Source organism: Geotrypetes seraphini, chromosome 10 (genome assembly GCF_902459505.1).
Source record: "Geotrypetes seraphini chromosome 10, aGeoSer1.1, whole genome shotgun sequence".
NCBI classification, from domain to species: Eukaryota; Metazoa; Chordata; class Amphibia; order Gymnophiona; family Dermophiidae; genus Geotrypetes; species Geotrypetes seraphini.
Window position 1 is genome coordinate 25,646,538 of NC_047093.1, and position 24,195 is coordinate 25,670,732.

The following is a 24,195-nucleotide window of genomic DNA, read 5'->3' on the forward strand; positions in this document are numbered from 1 at the left end:
CACAGCTTTCTGCGCTAGAAACTACTAGCACAGTTTCATAGAAGAAGGGCTTTGCCTTGTGCATAAAGCATTTTACAGAGGGTGCGTTCCTTGTTAGCTAATAGAGTGAAAGAGTATGCCCTTGAGGAATGTTACGATCCTCTTAGAAACCTCCATTGCAATTACTGGACTTGTCAGGGATCTCTGGATAACACGTACAAGGAACAATTGCCAAGAGGTTGATTAACATCTACACGGAACAGTGTTTTCTTGTATGTGGGTCCCTTTTTTTTTTTTTTTTTTACAGAACAAGTTAACTGGTAAGCTAAGAGACAGGTGAAGCTATCTGCCTTTGAGAAAGGCCTGGAAAATTTGGCTTTTGGTTCAATATTATGGTTTAATTGATGAATACTCTGATTTTAAAGCGTGGACTTTTAGTTTAGAGATGCCGTTTGAAGTAGAGCTGACCCTCGATATTCGCGGGGGGGTTAGGGGCAGAGCCGTCCCGCCAATATTGAAATATCACGGATAAATTTCAGGGCCGGCTCTGACCCATCCCTGCCTCCCTCCTGCGGGTCCTGGCCCTTCCCCAGACCTTCCTTGGTGGTCTAGAGGCGACGCGGGACAGGATCGATCGTCCTATGCTCCTGCCCCGTACAGAGCCGTCATCAAAATGGCTACCGTGAATCCCCGTTGTAGTGTCCATTCATTTATTTTAATAATATAGAATTAAGTTTATATACATATTAGATAGTAATAATAATAATAATAATATAATAATAACTTTATTTTGTATACCGCAATACCATAAGCAGTTCAGAGCGGTTTACAGAGGAAGAGACTGTACACAGACAGCGATGCTACAGAAAATACTTTCAATTACATTAGTAAGCCGAGAGTAATTAAGTATATCCGGAAGCATTTCAGAGATACGATGAGGCAGGAAGGAGTCAGAGAAATTTATCAAACAGATAGGTTTTAATTGATTTCCTGAAGGATTGGTAGGAGGGTGAATTGGAAATGAGGATGGTTAGACATTTATTCCATTTGCCTGCTTGGAATGACAGTGATCTATCAAGGAATCTCTTGTAGATACAGCCCTTCAGGGAGGGGGAGGGGAAGGCGAACAGATAGGCATTACGTGTGCAAGTGGAGCCTGGAAATACGAAATGGTGCGACAGGTAGACTGGGGATGAACCTGTTATGGTTTTGAAGCAGAGGCAGACAAACTTGAAGATGACCCTTTCCTCCATCGGCAGCCAGTGTAGTTTTCTGTAAAACAGGCTTACATGATCCGACTTTTTGAGACCATAGATGAGATGGACGGCAGTATTCTGAATGACTCTCAGTCGTTTGATGGTTTTCTTAAAGGATCCCAAGTATATGATATTGCAGTAATCTAAGGTGTTTAAGATTAGAGATTGAACCAGCAGTCGAAAAGAGAGGAAGTCAAAATAGTGTTTGATGGTACGGAGTTTCCAGAGGGTGCAAAAGCATTTTTTAACCTGAGCGTTGGTGTGGTCTTCAAAAGTCAGGCACCGGTCCAGGATGACTCCAAGGATTTTGATGGTAGAATTGATTGGGTAAATTAACCCGTTTAATTTCAAAGAGGTATTTGTTAGCTTGCGGTTAGGACTAGTAGTATATTTCTGTTTCTACTATATTTATATTGTATAATTATTAATTTGGTGGTTCTTTTACTAAAATGTGTTAGAAAATGGACTTAGCGGGTTCAGCGGTGCAGCGAGGGTGAGAGGCACCTGGGGCGGTGGTGCCGCGCGCGCCCCTTCTCGCTCCCCGCACCTTTTAAACTTCTTTGACGCGAGCAGCATGCCCACATTGGGGGGTCGGCTCACCCTTCGACGTCACTTCCTAGGCACGGGACCCAGAAGTGACGTCAGAGAGCGCGCCGATGCGGGCACCAATTTTGCTCGCGCCAGAAAAGTATAAAAGGCACAGGGGAAGGCAAGGGGCGCAAAGAGGAGGAGGGTGGCTGGTGCCTCTAGCGAGACGGCACCCGGGGAGGACCACCCCCCACCTCCCTGCCCCCCCCCTTACTACACCACTGAGTGGGTTTTAACTCTGGACTTTCTGTGAGCTAAACCCATCAGCACACGAAGACCTTTTCGTTATCTGTAGTTGGAGGTTGTGCGCTAAGGCGGCCCTTAGCGTGCAGCAACGGCAAATAATTAATGTGGCAGTCCTAACCACCTACTATTTAGGGGGTACTAAGGCTCCGATTCCATAATGGCGTCTAAGTCCTAGGCGCTGTTTGGCATGGTTGTGAATGAGCCACTAGCCACGGTTTACAAACTCATGACTAGCGGGTGCCTAACCATTCTTAGGCACCAGAAGGCATTAAACCCTTAGGCATACTGCTATTTCGGCCAGGGCTTTCTTGACCTAAATGAGTGCCCCAAAGGTAGGTGCCTTCCACGCCCCAAATCTGTCCCAAATCCACCCCTAACCATGCCTATTTACTGTGGTAGGTGCGGAAAGGCAGAACATACACCCTGAATGGTGAAAACCTAACCAGAACTGTAGCAGAACGGGACTTGGGAGCAATCATCCGGGAAGATATGAAATCTGCGAATCAGGTGGAAAAAGCATCAGCAAAGGCTGGGCTGCATCAGAAGGAGCTTTATCAGTCGAAAACCTGAAGTTATACTGCCATTGTACAGATCAATGGTGAGACCTCACCCGGAGTACTGTGTTCAGTTTTGGAGGCCACATCATCAAAAGGATGTGAAGAGAATGGAGTCGATTCAGCGAATGGCCACTAGGATGGTCTCAGGACTAAAAAATCTCCCATATGAAGAACGTTTGAGCAGGCTGCGCTTATATTCTCTCAAAGAGCGCAGAGAAAGCGGGAACATGATAGAAACATTCAAATACATCACAGGCCGTATTGATGTGCAGGAAGAAATTTTTTGTCTTACGGGTCCCACGGCGACAAGAGGGCATCCGCTAAAACTCAGGGGGGGGATGATTTCATGGGGACACCAGGAAGTATTTCTTCACCGAAAGGGTAATTGATCGATGGAATGGTCTTCCACGTCAGGTAGTCGAGGCCAGAACCACGCTCGATTTCAAGGGACGATGCGACAGACAGGTGGGGTCGCTCCAGAGGAATGCTTAAAAGATGGATTCTCGAAGGAGGGAGGGTTCTTGAGTGGGCAGACTTGGGCCGTTGGCCCTTTTCTGCCTTCATACTCTATGTTTCTATGTAGATGCCTACTTCAAAGTGCTTGGCATCTACCAGCAAATAAATTGTTTTTCTTAAGTTGCTTTCAATTATCAGCGCTGATTAAGCCAATTAAAAACATTAAGTTAGGCGCCAAGATCAGCTAAATAGGCCGATCTGGGTGCCTAAGCTCTGGTGCCGTTTAAAGAATCGGGGTCTAAGTGCCCCCACATTGCCTGTGGAATAGGTTGACTGGACCACTAAGATCTCTTGTAGATTTTCAAGAAGTTTAAGAAACTTCTGAAAACAACATTATTTAAAGAAACATTTCAATAAATGCTTTTTTTCCCTAGGGTTATGAATGTTTCTGTATTGATGCGCTGTCGAGTGCTGTAAAATATGACTGATATGAAGGACCTGTTGTTATCTGTATAAAACGTGTTGTATGTTGGGTTTTGTTTTTTTTTATGTGATTGTCTTTTGTAAAACCGCTTAGTTATAGGCGGTTAAGAAATCTTTTAAATAAATAATCCAGTTAGCGCTATCTGAATAATATTTCCATGCCCGTTCCCCACCCGTGACATACCCCCCCAAAAAAAAAATTTAAGAAAAACTAAACAACATACAGATAGTGCATGGAAAAGGGGAAAATTACGACAAAACACTTTCAAGCATTTTGCGATGAGCGTTTTCGTAGGCGCAACTCAGGGTCCCTTTAAGTGTAAATTTTTTTAATACATCTGTGAAATGGGGCAGTGAAAACGAATAAATCAAATCAAACATATGACATGGGGAAGTTTTTATGATGCCAAGATGGAATGGGGGGGGGTCTTTATTTTTAGCTAGCAGGAGGTTGCTTCTACCTAGAACCCAGTCCTTTTCCTCTATAACCCAATTACCACTACCCCCATCATCCACAGCATGGCTCTCTTCAGAGCCTGGTACTTCATATGCCTCATTCCTGTGCATTGTTTCACCATTGCCTCTATACAGTGCTTGCAGATTCTGCCAGGAGCCAGATTCATAAGAACATAAGAATAGCCTTACTGGGTCAGACCAATGGTCCATCAAGCCCAGTCGCCTGTTCTCACAGTGGCCAATCCAGGTCACTAGTACCTGGCCCAAACCCAAAGTGTAGCAATATTCCATGCTACCAATACAGGGCAAGCAGTGGCTTCCCCCTTGTCTTTCTCAATAACAGATTATGGACTTTCCCTCCAGGAATTTGTCCAAACCTTTCTTAAAACCAGCTACGCTATCCGCTCTTACCACATCCTCTAGCAACGCGTTCCAGAGCTTAGCTATTTTCTTTGGGGGAAAAAAATTTCCTCCTATTGGTTTTAAAAGTATTTCCGTGTAACTTCATCGAGTGTCCCCCTATGCTTTGCAATTTTTGACGGAGCGAAAAATCGATCCGCTTGTAGCTGTTCTACTCCTCTCAGGATTTTGTAGACTTCAATCATATCTCCCCTCATCATCTCTTTTCCAAGCTGAAGAGCCCTAACCGTTTTAGTCTTTCCTCATACGAGAGGAGTTCCATCCCCTTTTTCATCTTGGTCGCTCTTCTTTGAACCTTTTCTAGCGCCACTATATCTTGAGATAATAGAATTACAGAATTGATAACAGAATTGAACGCAATACTTCAAACGAGGTCGCACCATGGAGCGATACAGGGGGATTATGACATTCTTAGTCTTGTTAACCATCTCATTTTTTAATAGTTCCTAGCATCCTGTTTGCTTTTTTGGCCGCCGCCACACATTGGGCGGAAGATTTCATCTGCTTTTGAAATGATTACATAACACACAAGCATAATAAGTCATTTCTATACCGCATAACCAGAACGTTCAATGCAGTTAACAAATATTAAAAAGACAATATAAGTGGGGAAAAGTTGATTAGTTAGCAAACAGATGTGTTTTCAGTTGCTTTCGAAAATGACGATAACAATCAGAGCTCAACAACAGAGGTTTTAGTTCCTTATCCCAGTAAGCCACCTGGTAGGAAAGTAAAGACTGAAGACGTTTTTTTTCTAATGACAACCTTTGATTGATGGAAAATTAAAGAGATTAAACCAAGGAGAATAATTTGCCACGCCAAAGAGCACCTTTATAACAAAGACAACCAAACTTAAATTTGACTCGGGCTTCCATTGGGAGCCAGTGCAATTCTCGATAGTAAGGGCCCACATGTTCGTAAATTTTTCAAACCATAAATAAATTAACCCTTCGTGGTCCCATTTTCAATATTATTCTTGTCCTTTTTAATATTTACAATTCACTCACTGGGACAGTTGATTGAGGAATTAACCCAGATGAGGGATATAGCCATCCAGAGTTTCATAGTTTCATAATTTATTTAAGTTTTGATTAAATGCTTATCCAAAAGTGCAAAGCGTTGTACAAAGTATTTAAAAATAGCTGGGAGTAGGGCAGGATTAACCAATAATAATAATAACTTTATTTTTCTATACCGCCATAATCTTACGACTTCTAGGCGGTTCACAGTAAAGAGAGCTGTACAATCAGCGAATTACAATATAGTATTAACATGTTACAGTGAAGGGGCTGGATGGCCAGCGAATTACAGAATACAAATGGAGAGGAAGACACTGAACAGAATGAAGTTGCCTAGCCAGATTTGTTGTCTGCTAGCTTGAAACTTAAATGTTCTTTCCAGAAAGGTTCTGTATTTGCAATCTGTGATCTTCGGGTAAGCAAAAAGATTGCGATTTCTGGTTGTCCTTGAGGGAGTGTATAGTTCGAAATGAGGTGAGAGGTAGTTGGGGGCCATTCCCCACACCAGTTTATAAAAAAAACAAGAGAATTTGAATAAAATTTGTGCCTCAATAGGCCCAGGAGGCACGTGCCTAGGGCCCAAAATGGTCAGGGGGGGCCCGATGTAGGAGGGCATCAACATTGTTTTTTCCAAACAGCGATGGGCCCCTCCAGCATCGATCGGCAATGCGGGGCACCCCCCCCAATCGGCAACGCGGGCCCTCCCCATCGACGGAAAGTAAGACAAGCAAGCAGCGCGGGTAAGAAAGGCAACGGGAACTGTAATTTTGCAAGCGGTGCTTGCCCAAAGCTGCCCTCTGATGCAGCTTCCTGTTTCCGCCTGGGTGCATGATGGGGTGGGGCGGGGCAGGGGGGCCCAGTGTACTTGTGTGCCTAGGGGCCGTTGACAAATTAATCTTGCCCTGGCTGGGAGACGAACATTTTTAAATTCTTAGACATACACGAACTAAACAAACATACTTATGACTTGAAAACAATGGGAAAAGAGGGAAGAACTACAATTTTATAGAAAGAATACATAAAAGGAAAATACAATAGGAAAAGGGAAAAAGTTAAAAATTGCTGGAGTAGATACGTGTATAAATATCAGTTATAGGCATCTTTAAAAAGCAAACACTTTAGGTTGCTTTTGAATTTCTGCAAGTTTTGTTCGGCTCTAAGGTAGAGGAAGAGAGTTACAAATTAAAGGGGCAGTGACTGAAAAAATAAGGGTACGACTGGCATCAGCTGTCTTTTGAAGAAAGCTTTTTAGCTTGACTTAGGGCCCTTTGTACAAAAGCAAGCTCGTGAATCCCAGCACGGCAAATGCAACACAGCCCATAGGAAATGAATGACTGCATTGCGTTTGCTGTGCAGGAGTAACATCCTATCACAGCCTTGTAAAAGGGGGATTTAATCCTAAGAAATAGAGACCCTCACCATATCCATTGAACTGCTCATTTATTAAGATGGAGGGCTTACAGCAACCCTTATCCACTTAGATCAGGGGTAGGCAATTCCAATCCTCAAGAGCCACAGCCAGGTCACATTTTCAGGATCTCCACCATGAATATGTACGAGATGGATTTGCACGCACTGCCTCCTTGAGATGCAAATCTATCTCATGCATATTTATTGTGGATGTCCTGAAAACCTGACCTGGCTCCGGCTCTTGAGGACCGGAATTGCCTACCCCTGACTTAGATCAATTCTTTTTTTTAAAGATGGTTAAGGAAGTTTCTTGTATGATAAATTCATTATTTTATTGACTTTTGCCTTTTACATCTTCAAGCACTTCTGTGCAAGGAGGATTTAATTCCTCTTATACATGCAGCCATCACTTCAAGTATTGATTACTATATCATTATGTAGCCTCCTGGCTAAATTTATTTACCATATAAATCCTACACGGTTTACATAGCAACAGTCATACATTTCCGCCTCCATATTCGCGAATTCCGTATCTAGGGATTCGCTTATTCACGGTTTTAAACCACAAAATGCATTTTCATTTTTCAGGCTATTTTAAGCCCTGTAAGCTCCCCCCCCCCCCCTTAAGCCTTACCTGGTGGTCTAGCGGGTTTTCGGGGCAGGAGCAATCTTCCATGCTCCTGCCCCGTGCAGATCGCTCACAGGAAATTGCTCAAGCAACTACGGGAGCTTAAGGCAGCCATTTCCTGTGAGCGATCTGCACGGGGCAGGAGCGTGGGAAGATCGCTTCTGTCCCGAAAACCCGCTAGACTACCAGGTAAGGCTTAAGGGGGGGGGGCTTTCAGGGCCAGGGGAAGCAGGGGTTAGGGGCAGACCCGGCCCAAATATTATTTGCGTTTTTTTAATATTCGCGGGCCGGCTCTGCCCCTAACCCCCACAAATACGGAGGGGGAAGTGTAAATATTAGACAGTACAAACATGTTCAATTCGTAAAAAAATTTTGCTATAAGATCCAGAATATCTATGTAATAAAGCATTTGCAGGTAATTACGTCACACAGTATCTCATCATAAGAAAGCATTTGCAAACAATTGCGCTTTCAACATTTTCGTGAAACCCAACCTGTCTGCACATAAGCACAGAACTCCTGGCAAGGCATTCCAAAGCTTCTCCCCTCCCCCCTCCCCCCCCCCCCCCCCACTGACAACATAACGTCGCCAAGCCTGGAGTGAGAAATTGTCATCCAAACATGGTTTCATACTGTTTTCCAATCTCAAACTCCTTCTGGGTTGATAAATCTCAAAAAAAATCCTTGCCAAACAGTAGGAGATGCGTGGTACAATATCTGGTGTACTACCCTGTTTCCCCGATGATAAGGCAGGGCCATCAAATAAGACAGCCCCCCCTTTTTAGAAAAAAATGTAAAATAAGGCACCCCCCCCCCCCCCCCGCAAATAAGCCACCCACCGATACCTGCGCTTACCCGAATCGGGTGGTACGGTGGGTGACTCTGTGTGGTCCCTCCGTCTACCGTATTTGCCTCCATGGCTGTGTGCCGCGCCTCGTCATGAAGTGAAGAGGAGGAAGTGACAGGACTGCAGCGCGCGCACGTGACTCCGCGCAAGGAAACACAGGCAGCTTCCCTCATCCCTCCCTAACGGAGACTGCAGGAGTTTGTTCACGGCCAGAACATCCAAAAGTGAGACACGCAGACAGGTTTCTTTTGCTGTGAGCAATACCACTTACTGTATATAAAGCCTGTTTAAAATGCATACGGTATATAAACAATGGTTTCACATTGTCAAGTCCCCTCTGATGCTGCACTACAGAATAATCTCTTTACTGTGTTTCCCTGATGGAGAACATTGGGGACATTAAATGGTACAATATATGGTATGATGGATAAAGCTGGCCATACACGGTACGATTTTTCGGCCGACCGATTCTTCAGCTGACCGTTTTCTTCCTCCAACGAACGCATTGTGAACGTACCTATCGCGAACGTAATAAAATTCTGTTTTTTTTTCAACAATAGCTGTGTACTGTAGTCTTCTTCATGGGTAAATAAGGCATCCCCCCGAAAATAAGCCCTAGAGCATATTTTGGCCTTCCAACAAAAATAAGACAGTGTCTTACCATCGGGGAAACAGGGTATCGCCAACATTTTACAATGCACTCTGTCAGATTGGCAGCCAGTGCAACTGTTTTTAGCACTGGTGTAATTTGTGCCATCCTAGGGGGTACCTGTAATCAACCTTGCTGCAGAGTTAATCAACACCTGCGGTGCCCTCATCTTCACAACTCCCAAAGACAATGCTTTGCAGTAATCTACCTTGCTCAAAATCAGCAGCTGTACCACAGTTCGGAAATCTACATAGACTGTAGCTTAGGGGTGTCCAACCTTTTGGCTTCCCTGGTCCGCATTGGCTGGAAAAAATATGTTTCTGGAGCCGCACAAATGCGCAAACGCTGCAGCAAGACAGAGGAGGGAGCCGGCAAGACGGTAAACACCCGGGGCTGCACAAAATACTTCAAGGGGTCACATGTGGCCCTCGGGCCGCAGGTTGGACAACCCTGCTGTGGCTTATTCGGGATAATGCTGTTCGTTGGCTGAGGGTCTGACAATATTTATTTATTCAATTGTCTATTTCGTTCTCCCAGGAGAGCTCAGAACGGTTTACATGAGTTTATTCAGGTACTCAAGCATTTTCCCCTGTCTGTCCTGGTGGGCTCACGATCTATCTAATCTACCTGGGGCAACGGGAGGATTAAGCGACTTGCCCAGGATCACAAGGAGCAGTGCGAGATTTGAACCCACAACCCCAGGGTGCTGGGGCTGTAGCTATAACCACTGCAGCACACACATTTTGCTATGAAGGTCATGGACCTGTAGGAGACCTGTAAAGGTAGCCTCTTTCTACGAGGGCCGGGCCATTAGAATTCTTTGCCCAAATCTTTAAGAGAGGAGATTTTATTAGGTTGAGATAAATGGACAAGCTATGGCTGTTCTAAACTGCCGAAAGGTTTTATCTCCAAATCAGCTGGGTTCTGTTGTATATTTAAGTTATGTGTGCTTGCTTGTTTTTACACAGTTGATGGCAAAATTGTATTTTAATTTATGATTTTGGACGCTGTTCATGACATGAAAATGGAGGGCAATAAACAAAGAGAGAGACCAAGAGGACTTACTGGGAACCCGGTTAATGGCTCTCAGAGGCCGGAGGACCCTGACGGTTCGCACAGCTGAGAAACTCACATTCTGCAGGTTGAGAGAATACTCCAGCATCCTGCAGAAAACACAAAAAACCCACATAAAACACAAATACCTTCAACAAATCAGAGCAGAGATTATGAATCATAAACTAATCTGAAAGTTCTATAGATAACAAAATGGATCCTGGGGATAGAATGTAAATATTATCAGACTCTTCCACCCTATGTTGTACATGAGACCATTAAACTCTTATTTAGCCAACATTTTAGTCTGATCACTTCCACACGGTGTTCCCAGGGAGAGAATGACCCGGGGACAAATTTGGCCCCATCCCTGCAGGATCTATCTCTATCCTCGTGCCGCACCCGCGAGTTCCGTCCCTGCCCCTGCCCCATCCCTGCAAGCTCTGACCTCATCTGTACAAACCTCAAACACATATGATTTTAAAGTGTTCGAGGCTTTGTCCCCTTGTCATTCTCTATTCCCAGGGGTCATCTCCCGTTTGGAGCACAGAAAACTAGTTTTTATATTTTGCGATTTTTGTTGCAATAATCATTTTACAAAGTTTATTTATAATATTAAGAGCAAAATTTATGTCCATTGTAGCTCTGATCTCAATTTCCTAACCCATCCTTATGGTTGGGCAGACCGGATGGACCGCTCGGGTCTTTATCTGCCGTCATTTAATATGTTACTATGTTATGTTACTATCCTCCTCTTCTACGAAACCGCGCTAGCGTTTTTTTAGTGCAGAGAGCCGCGCTGAATGGCTCGCGCTGCTCCCGACGCTCATTGAGTTTCCATGAGTGTCGGGAGCAGCGCGGGCCATTCAGCGCGGCTCCCCGCACTAGAAACAGCTAGTGCAGTTTCGTGGAAGAGGGGGTATGTTATGAATAGGTATCCAACGCTCTACTCATGTACATAAAAATGGTCTTATCTTTCTCATAATACACACGAAGGGGATAATTTTATGAGGCATTTCACCCTTCTTACTCTAAAAGTTCCCTAAATTTAAGCATCTTAGGCCAACCTTCACCTTACACCCCTTCATTTAACTTTCAATTCACCACCGCCACATATTTGATCATTGTAAGTTTGAAATACAAACTAGAGTATTGGGAGTTCAACTAGATAATATGTTAACTATGGAATATCGGGTAATTTCGGGGTCTTGGTACTAAGGCGCGCAAACCGATTTAGCATGCGCGAAAGATTAGTGCACGCTAAATGCTAAGGCGCCCGTTATATTCTTTGGGCCCCTTAGCAATTAGCGCGCGCTAAATCAGTCAGCACGTGCTAAATCGGTGTTCACGCCTTCGGGCTCCTTTTACGAAGGTGCGTTAGGGCCGCAATGCGCGGAATAGTGCACGCTAAAATACCGTGTGCGCTAGCTGCGACCGCCTCCTCTTGAGCAGGCGGTAGTTTTTCGGCTAGCGCGCACTATAACGCGCGCTAATCTGGTGCGTGCGCTAAAAACGCTAACGCACCTTCGTAAAAAGGAGCCCTTGGTAAAAGGACCCCTTAGCGAGCAAAAAAATGTATGGGCTTTTAAGGAAATTAAAATTAGTCAGAAATGTTTTGATATTTCAGCATTTTCCCCGGTGGTCCAGTCATGAATTCCTTCGCAATTGGACTATTGTAAAGTAGTTCATCTTGGGTGCCCTACAAGACTCCTAAAGAGGTTACAAACTGTTCAAAATGCTGCAGTTAGAGTTATATTCTCGATTCCCAAATATGAAAGGATTACGCCTTACTTTGTTCAATTACGTTGGTCGCCAATTTCTGCCAGGATAACTTATAGACTTCAATAGATCCAGAACACTGCGGCTAGGCAAAAAGCAAATTCGAACATGTTTCCCCGCTTCTGTCAAAACTTCACTGGCTTCCGGTGATTTCGAGGAGTCACTTTAAATGTACCTGCCTAATTTTCAAGATCCTACATGGCATTCTTCCTCCCCTAATCCCACTATCCTGGAATTCTTCGAGACCTGACACTACCAGATCCGCCCACAAACTTAAACTATCTTTCCCCTCGTTTAAAGGCGTCTTGTATGCAGGTAAAGAAGAACGCAAGGAGAGGGGGGACATGATTGAGACATTTAAATACATCACAGGACGTGTCGAGGTGGAAGATGACATCCTTTTTCTCAAAGGACCCTTGGCCACAAGAGGGCATCCACTTAAACTTAGAGGGGGGAAATTTAGTAGTGACACCAGGAAGTATTTCTTCACGGAAAGAGTGGTGGATCACTGGAACAAGCTTCCGGTGCAGGTGGTCGAGGCCACCAGCGTGCTTGACTTCAAGAATAAATGGGACATCTACGTGGGATCCCTATGAAGTCGAGTTAAGGAACTGGGTCATTAGCATTCAGACTTATTGGGGTGGGTCAGTAGAGTGGGCAGACTTGATGGGCTATAGCCCTTTTCTGCCGTCATCTTTCTATGTTTCTATGTAAATTAGGGAAATCCCTTTTCTTCAAATTCACTGAGCTTTGGAACAACCTCCCTGCCCCACTGCGGAACCTAGGCTCATTCCAATTATTCCGAAAGCATCTGAAAACCTGGCTTTTCTCCAAAACATAAAGCTATCTATTTAAAATGTAAAGCTAGCTATCCTCGTCATAACCTCTAATTTCTTATTATGTCCTTCCCTCATTTATTGAATTACCTGTAAACCGTGCCGAGCTCTATCTTTATGGAGATGATGCGCTATACAAACTTAAGGTTTAGTTTAGTTTATAAGCTCTGTGTATTAGTTTTTAATATTTTATATGGTCTAGCTCAGACATGGGCAACTCCGGTCCTCGAGGGCCGGAATCCAATCGGGTTTTCAGGATGAATATGCTTTGAAAGCAGTGCATGCAAACAGATCTCATGCATATTCATTAAGGAAATCCTGAAAACCCAATTGGATTCCGGCCCTCAAAGACCGGAGTTGCCCATGCCTGGTCTAGCTCCTTCTTATTTGCTGGATTTAGTTTCCTTAATGATTGGTAGACAGGGTCATATACATCAAAATCAGTTCTGTTTACAATTTGCACTCCCCCATGCTCATTGACAGGCTTTTAATTCCTTTCAAATCCTCAAGGTCACTGAGATCATCTCAGCAACATCTTCTGCCTATTCCCTCAATCCGACAGCTGTTCTACGATACAACACGAAAAACCATTTACTCGGTAGTTGTGCCAACACTATGGAACGCTCTTTCCCCAACCCTACGGCAAGAAACTAGTTTAAATAATTTTAAAATCAATCTTAAAACTTTTCTCTTCAAAGACGCTTATGAGATTTACGATTGATAATGAGAAATAAAAAAAGCGAAGAAGCTTGCTCAGACAACCCCACTTCCCTGATGCTTTTTCCTGTATCTTTCCCTTTTATTTTTAATGTTGTATCCTTACCCTTTCTCCCTTTGTTTCAATTTTTGTCTTAATAGTTTGTATTAGTTTGTTTGTCCATTCCCCCGAATTTTAATTAATTTTTTAACACTGTAAAGACGTAAACCGTTTTGATATGTAAAAGTGGTATATCAAGACATAATAAACTTGAAACTTAAGCTATTCCATCAACTTAGCGCTTCTTTTAGTTATCAAGCTCCGACTATTTGGAATAAACTTCCTCTTGCTGTGAGATCAGAAACTAATTATTTTGGCCCTCTTTTACTAAGGCGCTAACCGATTAGTGCACGTTAGTCTACGGACGAGTTAGCGTTTAGCGCATGCTAATTCGATTAGCGATTAGCGTACGCTAATTTGATTAGCAAGCGCTAATCGGTTAGCGCACCTTAGAAAAAAAAGAGAGGGCTAGTGTTTAGAAAGCTTTTAAAAAAACAGTTTTATTCAAGAAATTTTTGAACTGATTGCTTTTGTGATTTTTTTTTCCCCAATATTGCCTGTTTAACTGGATTTGTTTCTGGTCATCTGCTTTTTAGAAGAAGACTGTAATTGTAGAGTTTATTACATTACAAAGATTTTTTTATATTCCTATGGGGAACTTCGCTTTGATATACGAGTGCTTTGCATTACAAGCATGCTTCTGGAACGAATTATGCTCGCAAACCAAGGTTTGGCTGTACATCTAAAATATGTACAATCAGAATCTCAGTTCAATCAAGAGGATCCCTTCACATAGAAAAGCTGTCTTCCGTAGTTTCCCAAGTTCTCAAATATCAGAAAATAGCCTCAACTGCCCTATTAACATACTCCACATTAAAGCATATGCTACCACCATTATAGATCAGTGGTCTCAAACTCGCGGCCCGGGGGCCACATGCGGCCCGCCAGGTACTATTTTGAGGCCCTCTGTATGTTTATCATAATCACAAAAGTAAAATTAAACAGTTTCTTGATCATATCTCTCTTTAGCTATAAATGACAATATTATTATTAAGACTTGGCCAAAAGGAAAGATTTATAAACTATGAACAGTTTTACCTCATGCAAAATTGTCATTTCTTTAATAAGACATTAACTATTTTTTCTGCGGCCCTCCAAGTACCTACAAATCCAAAATGTGGCCCTGCAAAGGGTTTGAGTTTGAGTCCACTGTTTTAGATGATCTCATATCAGCATCTGAAGCATTTACAATCAGAATCATAATTTACTCAAGAGAATGCCTCCACAAACAATGTGGAGGCCTAGGCTTGCATAATAGTTTTTCCAGCCCAGGCTCTATTTGAAATAAGTTGTACTAATCCATATTTCACTGGGCACTATAAACCACCATCATGCCGAGCATCAAATGGCACTCATGCTGGAAGATTCTATAAATAGGCCAAGGGTGGCATTGTGGGCATGGAAATGTTGTGGACTGAGCAATGTCAGGGCAAATGTGGGGAAACCCCAGTCTGAACGGAATTATATATTAAAAAAAAAGAAGTGTAACTCTGGCATGGGAAACATTATTTAATTACTGAGTCTCAGATGAAGATAATCTGTCACAGCTCCTCTGAATCCTGCCAAGATTCAGCAAATCAAAGTTCTACAGAGCAGCAAAGACTTTTGGATCAAGAACGTTTCTACCTTGGTGGCCAAGAAGCCAGTGCTCCCAGTAAAAGAATTATATTTCGCTGTCATCAATCCCATGTAAACCCCACGATGACCTTGAAATGTCATTGCATCAGCAGCTTGAGATATTCATCTCAATGCCCAGAATTTCTTCTCTTAAACTAATACAGCATAATTATGTGATTTGTCAAGGCCCTTTTTTTTTTTTAAGTAAAACACTGGCAGTTGAAACAGCTCAGAAGCCAAGTTTCAGAGAATGAAGTCTGAAAATCTGTCCTTATTCTTAAACCACATGGGCATTATTGTAATTGCAGAGATCCCTTTCGGTCATTCTAATCCAGTGGTCTCAAACACACGGCCCGGGGGCCACATGCAGCCCGCCAGGTACTATTTTGAGGCCCTCAGTATGTCTACCATAATCACAAAAGTAAAATAAAACAGTTTCTTGATCATATGTCTCTTTAGCTATAAATGACAATATTATTATTAAGATTTATAAACTATAAAGAGTTTTACCTCATGCAAAATTGTCAATTCTTTAATAACACATGAACTATTTTTTCAGAGGCCCTCCAAGTACCTACAAATCCAAAATGTGGCCCTGTAAATGGTTTGAGTTTGAGACTACTGTTCTAATCCCTTTGAACTGTATCATAGTTATATACAGAGGTAACCTATTTTGTGATGGTTCAGGTTAGTTTCAGCAGTGACTACACATTTTGCTAGCTTGCTATTTAACTAGAAAGAGGGAAGGTGATGTGAGAGAGGATGAAATAGTATGCAGTACAGAATGACACAGGGACAAAATTTTCCCTATCCCTGCACCAATGAATATTTCAAGAGGTATGTGGAGTGGGGAGGGTGCTCAAGTGGTAGGGAAGAGTGTGTGTGTGTGTTGGGGGGAGGGGGTGCCCAAGCAGCAGGGAAGAGTGGGGCCATGTCCTGCACTCCTGCCGAGGAGCTGGGATCTCCCACTGAGTGGCCTCTTCTTCCAGAGGCGGCAGGAGAGGAGGTTTTAGGAAGGCCTCACCTGCTGCCACTGGAAGAGGAGGCTACTGATGGTGCCATTGTGGGCAGCGCTGGGTAGAGTTGCAGCCAAGTTGGGCAGAGTTGTAGGCAGGGTGGGTAGGGTTTAAGGGAGAATGGGGCGGAGTTATGGGCGGAGAAGGGAGAACCCTAAATCTCCTGCATAGGAGGCCAACTCCCTCAGCAGTTCTGTGTTTTTTTCTGGTTGTGAGGGACTGAGCGGTACAAAGGCAGATTTCTCTAAGACACTCCCTCATTGATGGTACAACTGAGCCACCTTAAGGCATGCAAGGCTAACCTGAGTCAGGGGGGCGGGGCTCAGGCTGGATGGTTACAGGCTCTGGGGCAGAGCAGATCAGAGAGCCCCAGATGAATTGATGCTTGCTATTCAGGGAAGACCGTTGTGTAGGGTTCCTGGCTTGGATGGTTACCAGGCTGAGTTTTATAAATTTTTGCTGCCGGAGGTCTTGAGCTCCCTGGTGAATATGTTTAACCATTGCGTGGGGGAGAAAACTCTACCACTGATAATCGCCTTTGGAAGGGAAAAGCAGCCCTCAAGCATAAGCCCATGCGAAAAGCTGATATGAAGCAGAAGCTCTATTAAGGTAGGCCAAGGGAAAACTGGTGAACTGGAACTTTAGGAACTCAGGGTCAAGCCTGGCTCAGTTACGCCGATTACTGAATGATAACTTACACTCCAGAACAGACACAAAACTGTTCCTGCAGCCTCTGTTATGAGACACAGACTAGTTCATGTCGTGGCTGGCCACAGGGAGACTTCTTGAGATCCAGGACTGACTTTTGCATGTTTTTTTTTTTTTTTTTAATTTTATTTATTTTTAAATTTTCATTTACAATCAAGTTATCACTTGTACAGAAAGATAAAGTTATGCTGCAAAGAAAATACAATATTAATTATATCCTACTAACCTTCTAATTCACGATATCTTAATATAGCTTAACTTACATTACATTACGGATTTCTATTCCGCCTATACCTTGCAGTTCAAGGCGGATTACAAAAGATTTGACTGGACATTTTCCAGTGAAGATACAATTTTTTTTTTTTTTTTTTTAACAGAGGAGAGATAGCTGGATAGAATCCTAGGGGAATTACGGGTTGGATAGTAAACTGACAGTGCCGAACTGTGTGATATAAACAAATAGAATACAATTAGAGTAGGTAAGATTACAATCTATTTTAGGGGTCTGTTTACTTGGAAGGTGTTTAGGTGGGTTATTTGGGGAAGAATTATCTGGAGGTAGGTGAAGAGGGGTTAAGATATTTGGATGAATTTTTTGAAAAGCAGGGTTTTGATTTCTTTTCGGAATGTTTTGAAGTTGTCTGATATTGTCATCAGATTGGAGATGGAATGGTTGAGTTTTGCTGCTTGTGTTGCCAGAAGGTTGTCAAACATTTTCTTGCGTTGTGTGCCTTTGAGTGGGGGGGAAGGCGAAAGGGTTCGAGGTTCTTCTGTGTCTTGAGGTGGAGATCTGGTTTAAGCGGTTGTTTAGGTAGGAGGGGGAAGAGCCGTGTAACGCTTTGAATACTAGGCAGTGGAATTTGAATTGAATTTGTGCTTGTATGGGTAGCCAGTGAGAGTCTAAGAAGGCAGTTGTTAAGTGATCATATTTTCTAAGTGAGTAGATCAGTCTGAGGGCGGTGTTTTGTATGGTCTGGAGTCGTTTTATTATAGTGGCTGGACAAGGAAGATAGAGGGAGTTGCAATAGTCCAGCAGACCTAAGACTAGGGATTGGACAATTAGTCTGAATTGTGCCGGGTTGAAGAATTTTCTGATTTTACGTAGATTTCTCATGGTTAGAAAAGCTTTCTCGGTCGTCTCAAATCTCAACTCAAGTCCTCAATTAGAACCAAGATGTAGTAATCAGCGAGATAGTAACAAAGAAATAAAAGTAAAGATTTGGTTATTGGCTGAAAAGGAAATCAAAATTTATAAATGCTTCAGATATCCACTCCTTTTTTCAGGCGAGCAGCTGATAAGAAGGTTGTCAGTTGACTAGGATCAAAGAAAACATATTTTTGCAATTGATACACTATCACACATTTACATGGGTGACGAAGAAAATAGGTCGACCCAAGAGCAATAACTCCCGGCTTTAACAACAAAATTCATGTCGACGTTTTTGTGTATCTCGTGACAGATCTGGCTATATTTGCATTTTATACCCTAGAAAGTCTTTGAATGTATTCTTAAAGAAAAGTCTTAATAGCCAATTCTTGTCTGGTGTCAAAGCTACTGTAAGAAGAAGTGTTGCCGGCTCTGCAAGTTCGCTATCTGAAAGTTCCAACATTGTAGATATGTTAAGTAGAGAATGACACGGTGACAAAATTCATCACCGTTCCCGTCCCCGCGGGAAATAATCCCATGTCAGTTTTTAGTGTCTACTAGCTGATGCCCCGGCGTTGCACGGGTATTTAATTATAGTAATAACACTGAAAATGGATTCAAATAAATATACTTTATAGTGGTGAATGAAATTATTGTTTTACAGCTTAATAAAAAGTACAATATTCAAATTATAATGTGAAATATTTGACAAAATGATTACAATACAACTAACGCAAAACGTGATTATAAACAACATTTTTAGTGTCACCTCCAGGAGCAAGAACATATAAATTGTTGCAAGCAACATAGAGTTGTGGGCCGAGAGACCCCCAGAACATATCACCCCAGGTAGTGAGGGATCTGCATACCAAGTTTCGTTCAAATCGGTCAAGCCGGTTTTGAATCACTGTGAGAATGGCAGCTGTTTACATTTTTTCCATTGACATGAATGGGTGAAATCTGATTTTCTGTTTGTAGCTCCGCCCACGTGTGCAGGTGGGCCGCGAGACCCCCAGAACATATCACCTCAGGTAGTGAGGGATCTGCATACAGAGTTTCGTTCAAATCGGTCAAGCCGTTTTTGAATTACTGTGAGAATGGCAGCTTTTTACTTTTTTCCCATTGACATGAATGGGTGAAATCTGATGTTCTGTTTGTAGCTCCGCCCACGTGTGCAGGTGGGCCGCGAGACCCCCAGAACATATCACCCCAGGTAGTTGGAATTACTGTGAGAATGGCAGCTTTATACATTTTTTTCAATGACATGAATGGGTGAAATCTGATTTTATGTTTGTAGCTCCGCCCATGTGTGCAGGTGGGCCGCGAGACCCCCAGAACATATCACCCCAGGTAGTGAGGGATCTGCATACCAAGGTTCGTTCAAATCGGTCAAGCTGTTTTTGAATTACTGTGAGAATGGCAGCTGTTTACATTTTTTCCATTGACATGAATGGGTGAAATCTGATGTTCTGTTTGTAGCTCCGCCCATGTGTGCAGGTGGGCCGCGAGACCCCCAGAACATATCACTCCAGGTAGTGAGGGATCTGCATACCAAGTTTCGTTCAAATCGGTCAAGCCGTTTTTGCGTGATCGCGGCACATACACACACACACACATACATACACACATACATACCTCCGATTTTATATATATAGATTTCAACCTCGGTCCTTCTACACCAGCATTCTTCAAAGCAAAGCTTGTGGGTCAGTGGTTGTGGCCATTCATACTCTGATTCTTATGTGAGCCAAGGATAATGAAGCCATTGTGACATCACTGATGTGATTGGTTCTTAGGCACTGGTGGAATGAGGCATTATGACATCACAATATCTGCTCTGGATACCAGAGACTGTCATTCTGTAGCGTCTGTTTCAACCTCAGTCCTTCTACACCAGCATTCTTCAAAGCAAAGCTTGTGGGTCAGTGGTTGTGGCCATTCATACTCTGATTCTTCCCTCTCTCTTTAAAGAATGACATGAAGATGGTTTCCTGCGGTTATCCGCGGGGACGGGAACGGTGATGAATTTTGTCACCGTGTCATTCTCTAATGTTAAGTACTCGTTGATCATCTTCTTCCTTTAACTTTTCTTCCCTTTTTATTGGTAAATAATACACTTGAGTGATTGGTGGTAGCAATTCCTTGGAGATTTCCAATACCTCTATCATATAATGTTTTAACATATCTCTAGGGGTCACTGCCTCAACTCTAGGAAAATGAATCAATCTAAGATTGTTATTCCGAGAAAATTTTTTTCTTAAATTAATGTTATCTCTCACAAGTGTTTCTGTAATTTGTTTAGAAACTTTTACTTCTTGGGAAGAGTTCAGAGTTGAATTTTTTAAATCTTGTAAATCAACTTTAATGGTCTTAATTTCCTTTTCTTGAGTATTAATTTTATGCTCTAACTGAGAGACCTGAAGGTTAATAGTTCTAGCTAAATCCGCCACTAGATCCCAAATAGCCTCAAGAGTTACCTCTTGGGGTTTTTTTTTTTTTAAATGTAAGGAGAAATTTAGAAGAAACAATATCCTCACCAACTGAGGTTCCTTCATAGTTGCTGGTCTCCTGCTCACATATAAAATGTGGTTCTGGTAAATCCCCAGGTTCAAAAGGGACACTCTGGAAATGCAGAGGGTCCAAACCCAAGCTCCCCCGCACGTTGCCATCAGCCTCGGGGGAGAGTTCCACGTCGATTCCCGATGGTTCCTCCAGCCGCGGGGAACTTGCATTCTGGGGAGGAGGGGGAGGCACTCGAGCGTCGGGGCTCAGAGTGGTTTCCGGGCCCAAGGAGATCGCTTCCGCCTCCAGCGGGCGTCCCGACGCTCCCGCGATGTCCTGCATTCGGCGCAGCAGCTGGTCCATACTGCCGAAAGCGAGGCTCCAGCGGCACTGCGCCCTCTACGCTTCGGCATCGCAGGTAAATTTTAATGTAGAAATAAGCAATATTGGCAAGCTGTCTGGACCGAAGCGCTCAGTCAAACCTTTAGTCCGCCATCTTGGATCGACTTTTGCATGTTTATGTCTTTTCACCTGTGAAAGGAACAGGTTACCTTTTTGCCCTGCACATTAATAAAGTCGTTGTTTTTCTCTGAACCTGCTGTCTGGCTCTACGCTAGGAAAAGGAGGGTGGTTTGAGACATTCTCTCTATCGGTCCTCCTTTCAGTGGAAGTAAAACCCGGATGTCTCAATCCATCATTGTCTAAGCCCCATCTGCATTCACTAGTTCTTACTTTCAAACATTTAAATTGAAGGAACAAAGTAAAACAATTATATTACACAAATAGATATCCATTACAAATCATTTCACAAATTTTGAAAATTCAAATCCATATATTCCATTAAATACTATCATTCCTCCAAATATTTTATGACAAAAATCCTGTTCCTCCTTTCACCCCCCTTCCCTTTTATGTTAAAACATTTTATTGAAGGAAACAAGTAAATATACAATAATATAAAACAAATAGATATGCATTATGATTAAATTCACAATTATGATATTTCCATACATATTTCTATCATTCCTCCAAAATATATATCCATATGACCTATTTCAACCCCCCTTACACCCCTCTTCCCTTCCCCCATCTCCCTTTCCCTATTCCCCCCCCCCCCCATTCTTCTTATTTATTCACTAATTTTTAAAATTTATGTTTACTGGTAAAAACTTAAAATCAGAGGTCCTAGTAATAGATTGTAGGGATGGGGGCATTTGCCATTCATTCTGTCTTGAGCTGGGAATGAACAAAATTCTCACTAAACAGCTACTAAAACAATGTTTTTTTGATATAATCCATTCACAACTGTAAAGATGTCTTGTTCTTCTTTCATCCTGTCCTAGAAACATGCTAAAAAGCTCAAGGGAGGAGCTCTCGGGCTGGCGTAGACACCAGCATTTCAAAATGGTTGGGTATGCCAAAACAGTACATCTCCCTGGACATGGTGAAGAAGACTGACCAATATGAGGGGTGCTCAGCACCCAGAGAGCTAGTTCCTATGCTCTCAGGTACAGGAGTCTCTTCCGATGCAAGGCAATGTGGAGAGCGAGAAGGCCAGAAGCTAATGATCATGAAAGGGGAATAATGTATTTGTATTTAGGCCATATCTTTTCAGTGGCAGCTTAAAGCATGTTATATTCAGGTACAGTTAGTACTCTCCTGTCCCCAGAGGGCTCATAGTCTGTTTGCAACTGAGGCGGTGGAGAGTGAAATGACTTGTTCAAGGTCACAAAAAGAAGCAGCGGAAGAATTCCCATTTGATCCCTAACTCCTTCTCCCCGAAGAGTTATCTTACATGCCTGAGAGAAGGGGACCACGTGTTTGGAATCAGAGGGAGGGCTGCCAGACTTGTGAAAATGCTGCAGAATTTCTGTCCGAGGGGGGAATTCAGCAGCGGCTCCTTTGCAGTGGTTTTAGGGGAACGATAGAAATTCATCTGTTGCAAAGAGGGACAGCTTACAACAAGCTGAACGAAAAACCCAGATCAGCTGCCTCTCCAAAGGGCACCTTGGCTAGAGGGCGACTGGTAAACATACCCCTAATGTGTGCAGATTTTCAGTAACAGTTTTGTAGACTGTATGAACTATTTGATTTTCTGCATGGGTTGCACCACATCTTGTAGCTCATTTGCCAAGTGGTTTATTTGTATCAAATATCCTAATAAAATATTTTCTGTTGGAACGACCCCATCTAGAGCAGTGGCTTCCAACCCTGTCCTGGAAGACCACCAGGCCGGTCGAGTTTTCAGGGTGTCAGGTCAAAAGCACGCCGGGACAAAGGCGTGCCCAGACAATTGAGCGCAGCGCGGAGATGCGCGCCGCTCAAAATTACTGTTTTTAGGGCTCCAACAGGGGGGTGTGGGGGGGGGAACCTCCCACTTTACTTAATAGACATCGCGCCGCATTGTGGGGGCGTTGTGGGGGGTTTGGGGGTTGTAACCCCCCACATTTTACTAAAAACTTCACTTTTTCCCTGTTTTTAGGGAAAAAGTTAAGTTTACAGTAAAATGTGGAGGGTTACAACCCCCCAAACCCCCCATAACGCCGGCGCGATGTCTATTAAGTAAAGTGGGGGGGGTTCCCCAACAAAAACCCCCGTCGGAGCCCCTAAAAACAGTAATTTTGAGCGGCACGCGCTTCCGCGCTGCACTCAATTGTCTGGGTGCGCCTTTGTCTTTTGCGCCGTTGTCTATGAACCGTTTTCAGGATTGCCCTAATGAATACGCATGGAGCAGATTTGCATACCTGGCACCTCCATTATATGCAGATCTCTCTCATGCATAATCATTAGGGCTATCCTGAAAACCCGACTGGCCCGGTGGTCCTCCAGGAGAGGGTTGGGAACCACTGATGTAGAGTGTGTGGTGCGATTTTTGTTTCTATTAAAGAGGTATTTGATAGGCCACAAACCTAAGGGCCTTCTGAGGCTCTCTTTTCTCTCCTGTCAGGCAGTTTACTGCCCCCCCTCCCCCATGTTCCCAAAAGAGCCCTGCATCCCACCACAGGGTGGGTCAAGGGATTCGCAAGCTTACAACTAAGTGCATTTGTTATTTAATGACCCACCCATAACCTCAAACATTTGTTCTATATCTTCTGCCTGACCAGGATTCTAGGACAATCTAAGAACCATGCCGACTATGGTTAGCAAGAAGTAATCAAACTAAGGAAGAATTCTAAAAATGGCGCCCAAGGTTAGGCGTCGGGAAGATCAGCGACAAGCACCGATTCTATACAGTTCACATAGCGTTAAGCAACCTTTATATTACATTAGTGATTTCTATTCCACCATTACCTTGCGGTTCAAGGCGGATTACATAAGAATTGTTATGGTATTAAGAAGAACTTTGGAATAGTCTGAACATTTTCTAATTTGCTAAGGAGTGGATAGTATTGCAGGAGGAGTTTGGGACACGTCTGGTTGTGTTACATTGGTTTTATGTGCTTTTTGAAGAGTAGTGTTTTTGTTTCTTTTTTGAAGGTTTTGTAGTCCGTGGTCGAGATCGGCAGATTGGTGATTTGTCTGTCCAGTTTCGCTGCTCTGGTGGCCAGAAAGTTGTCATACAGTTTTCTTCATTTGACGTTTTTGGTAGGTGGGTGTGTGAATAGTGTGTGGGTTCTCCTGTGGCTGGTTGAGGTGGATTGAATTAGTCGATTGTTCCAGTAGGTAGGGCTATCTCCGTTTATAGCTTTAAATAGTAGGCAGTGGAATTTGAAGGGTGCTCTGGCT

At 43.2% G+C, this 24,195-nt stretch overlaps 1 protein-coding gene across 8 annotated transcripts in view; it reads right to left on the reverse strand.

Moving 5' to 3' along the window:
* Positions 1 to 24,195, reverse strand: part of CACNA1G (calcium voltage-gated channel subunit alpha1 G) — a 574,606-nt gene that overhangs the window by 221,992 nt on the left and 328,419 nt on the right. For all 8 annotated transcript variants that reach the window (XM_033960654.1, XM_033960655.1, XM_033960653.1 and 5 more), the window contains exon 4: positions 10,060 to 10,157. In XM_033960654.1, the coding sequence (XP_033816545.1) occupies positions 10,060 to 10,157 (98 nt within the window). The remainder of the gene's footprint in view (positions 1 to 10,059; positions 10,158 to 24,195) is intronic.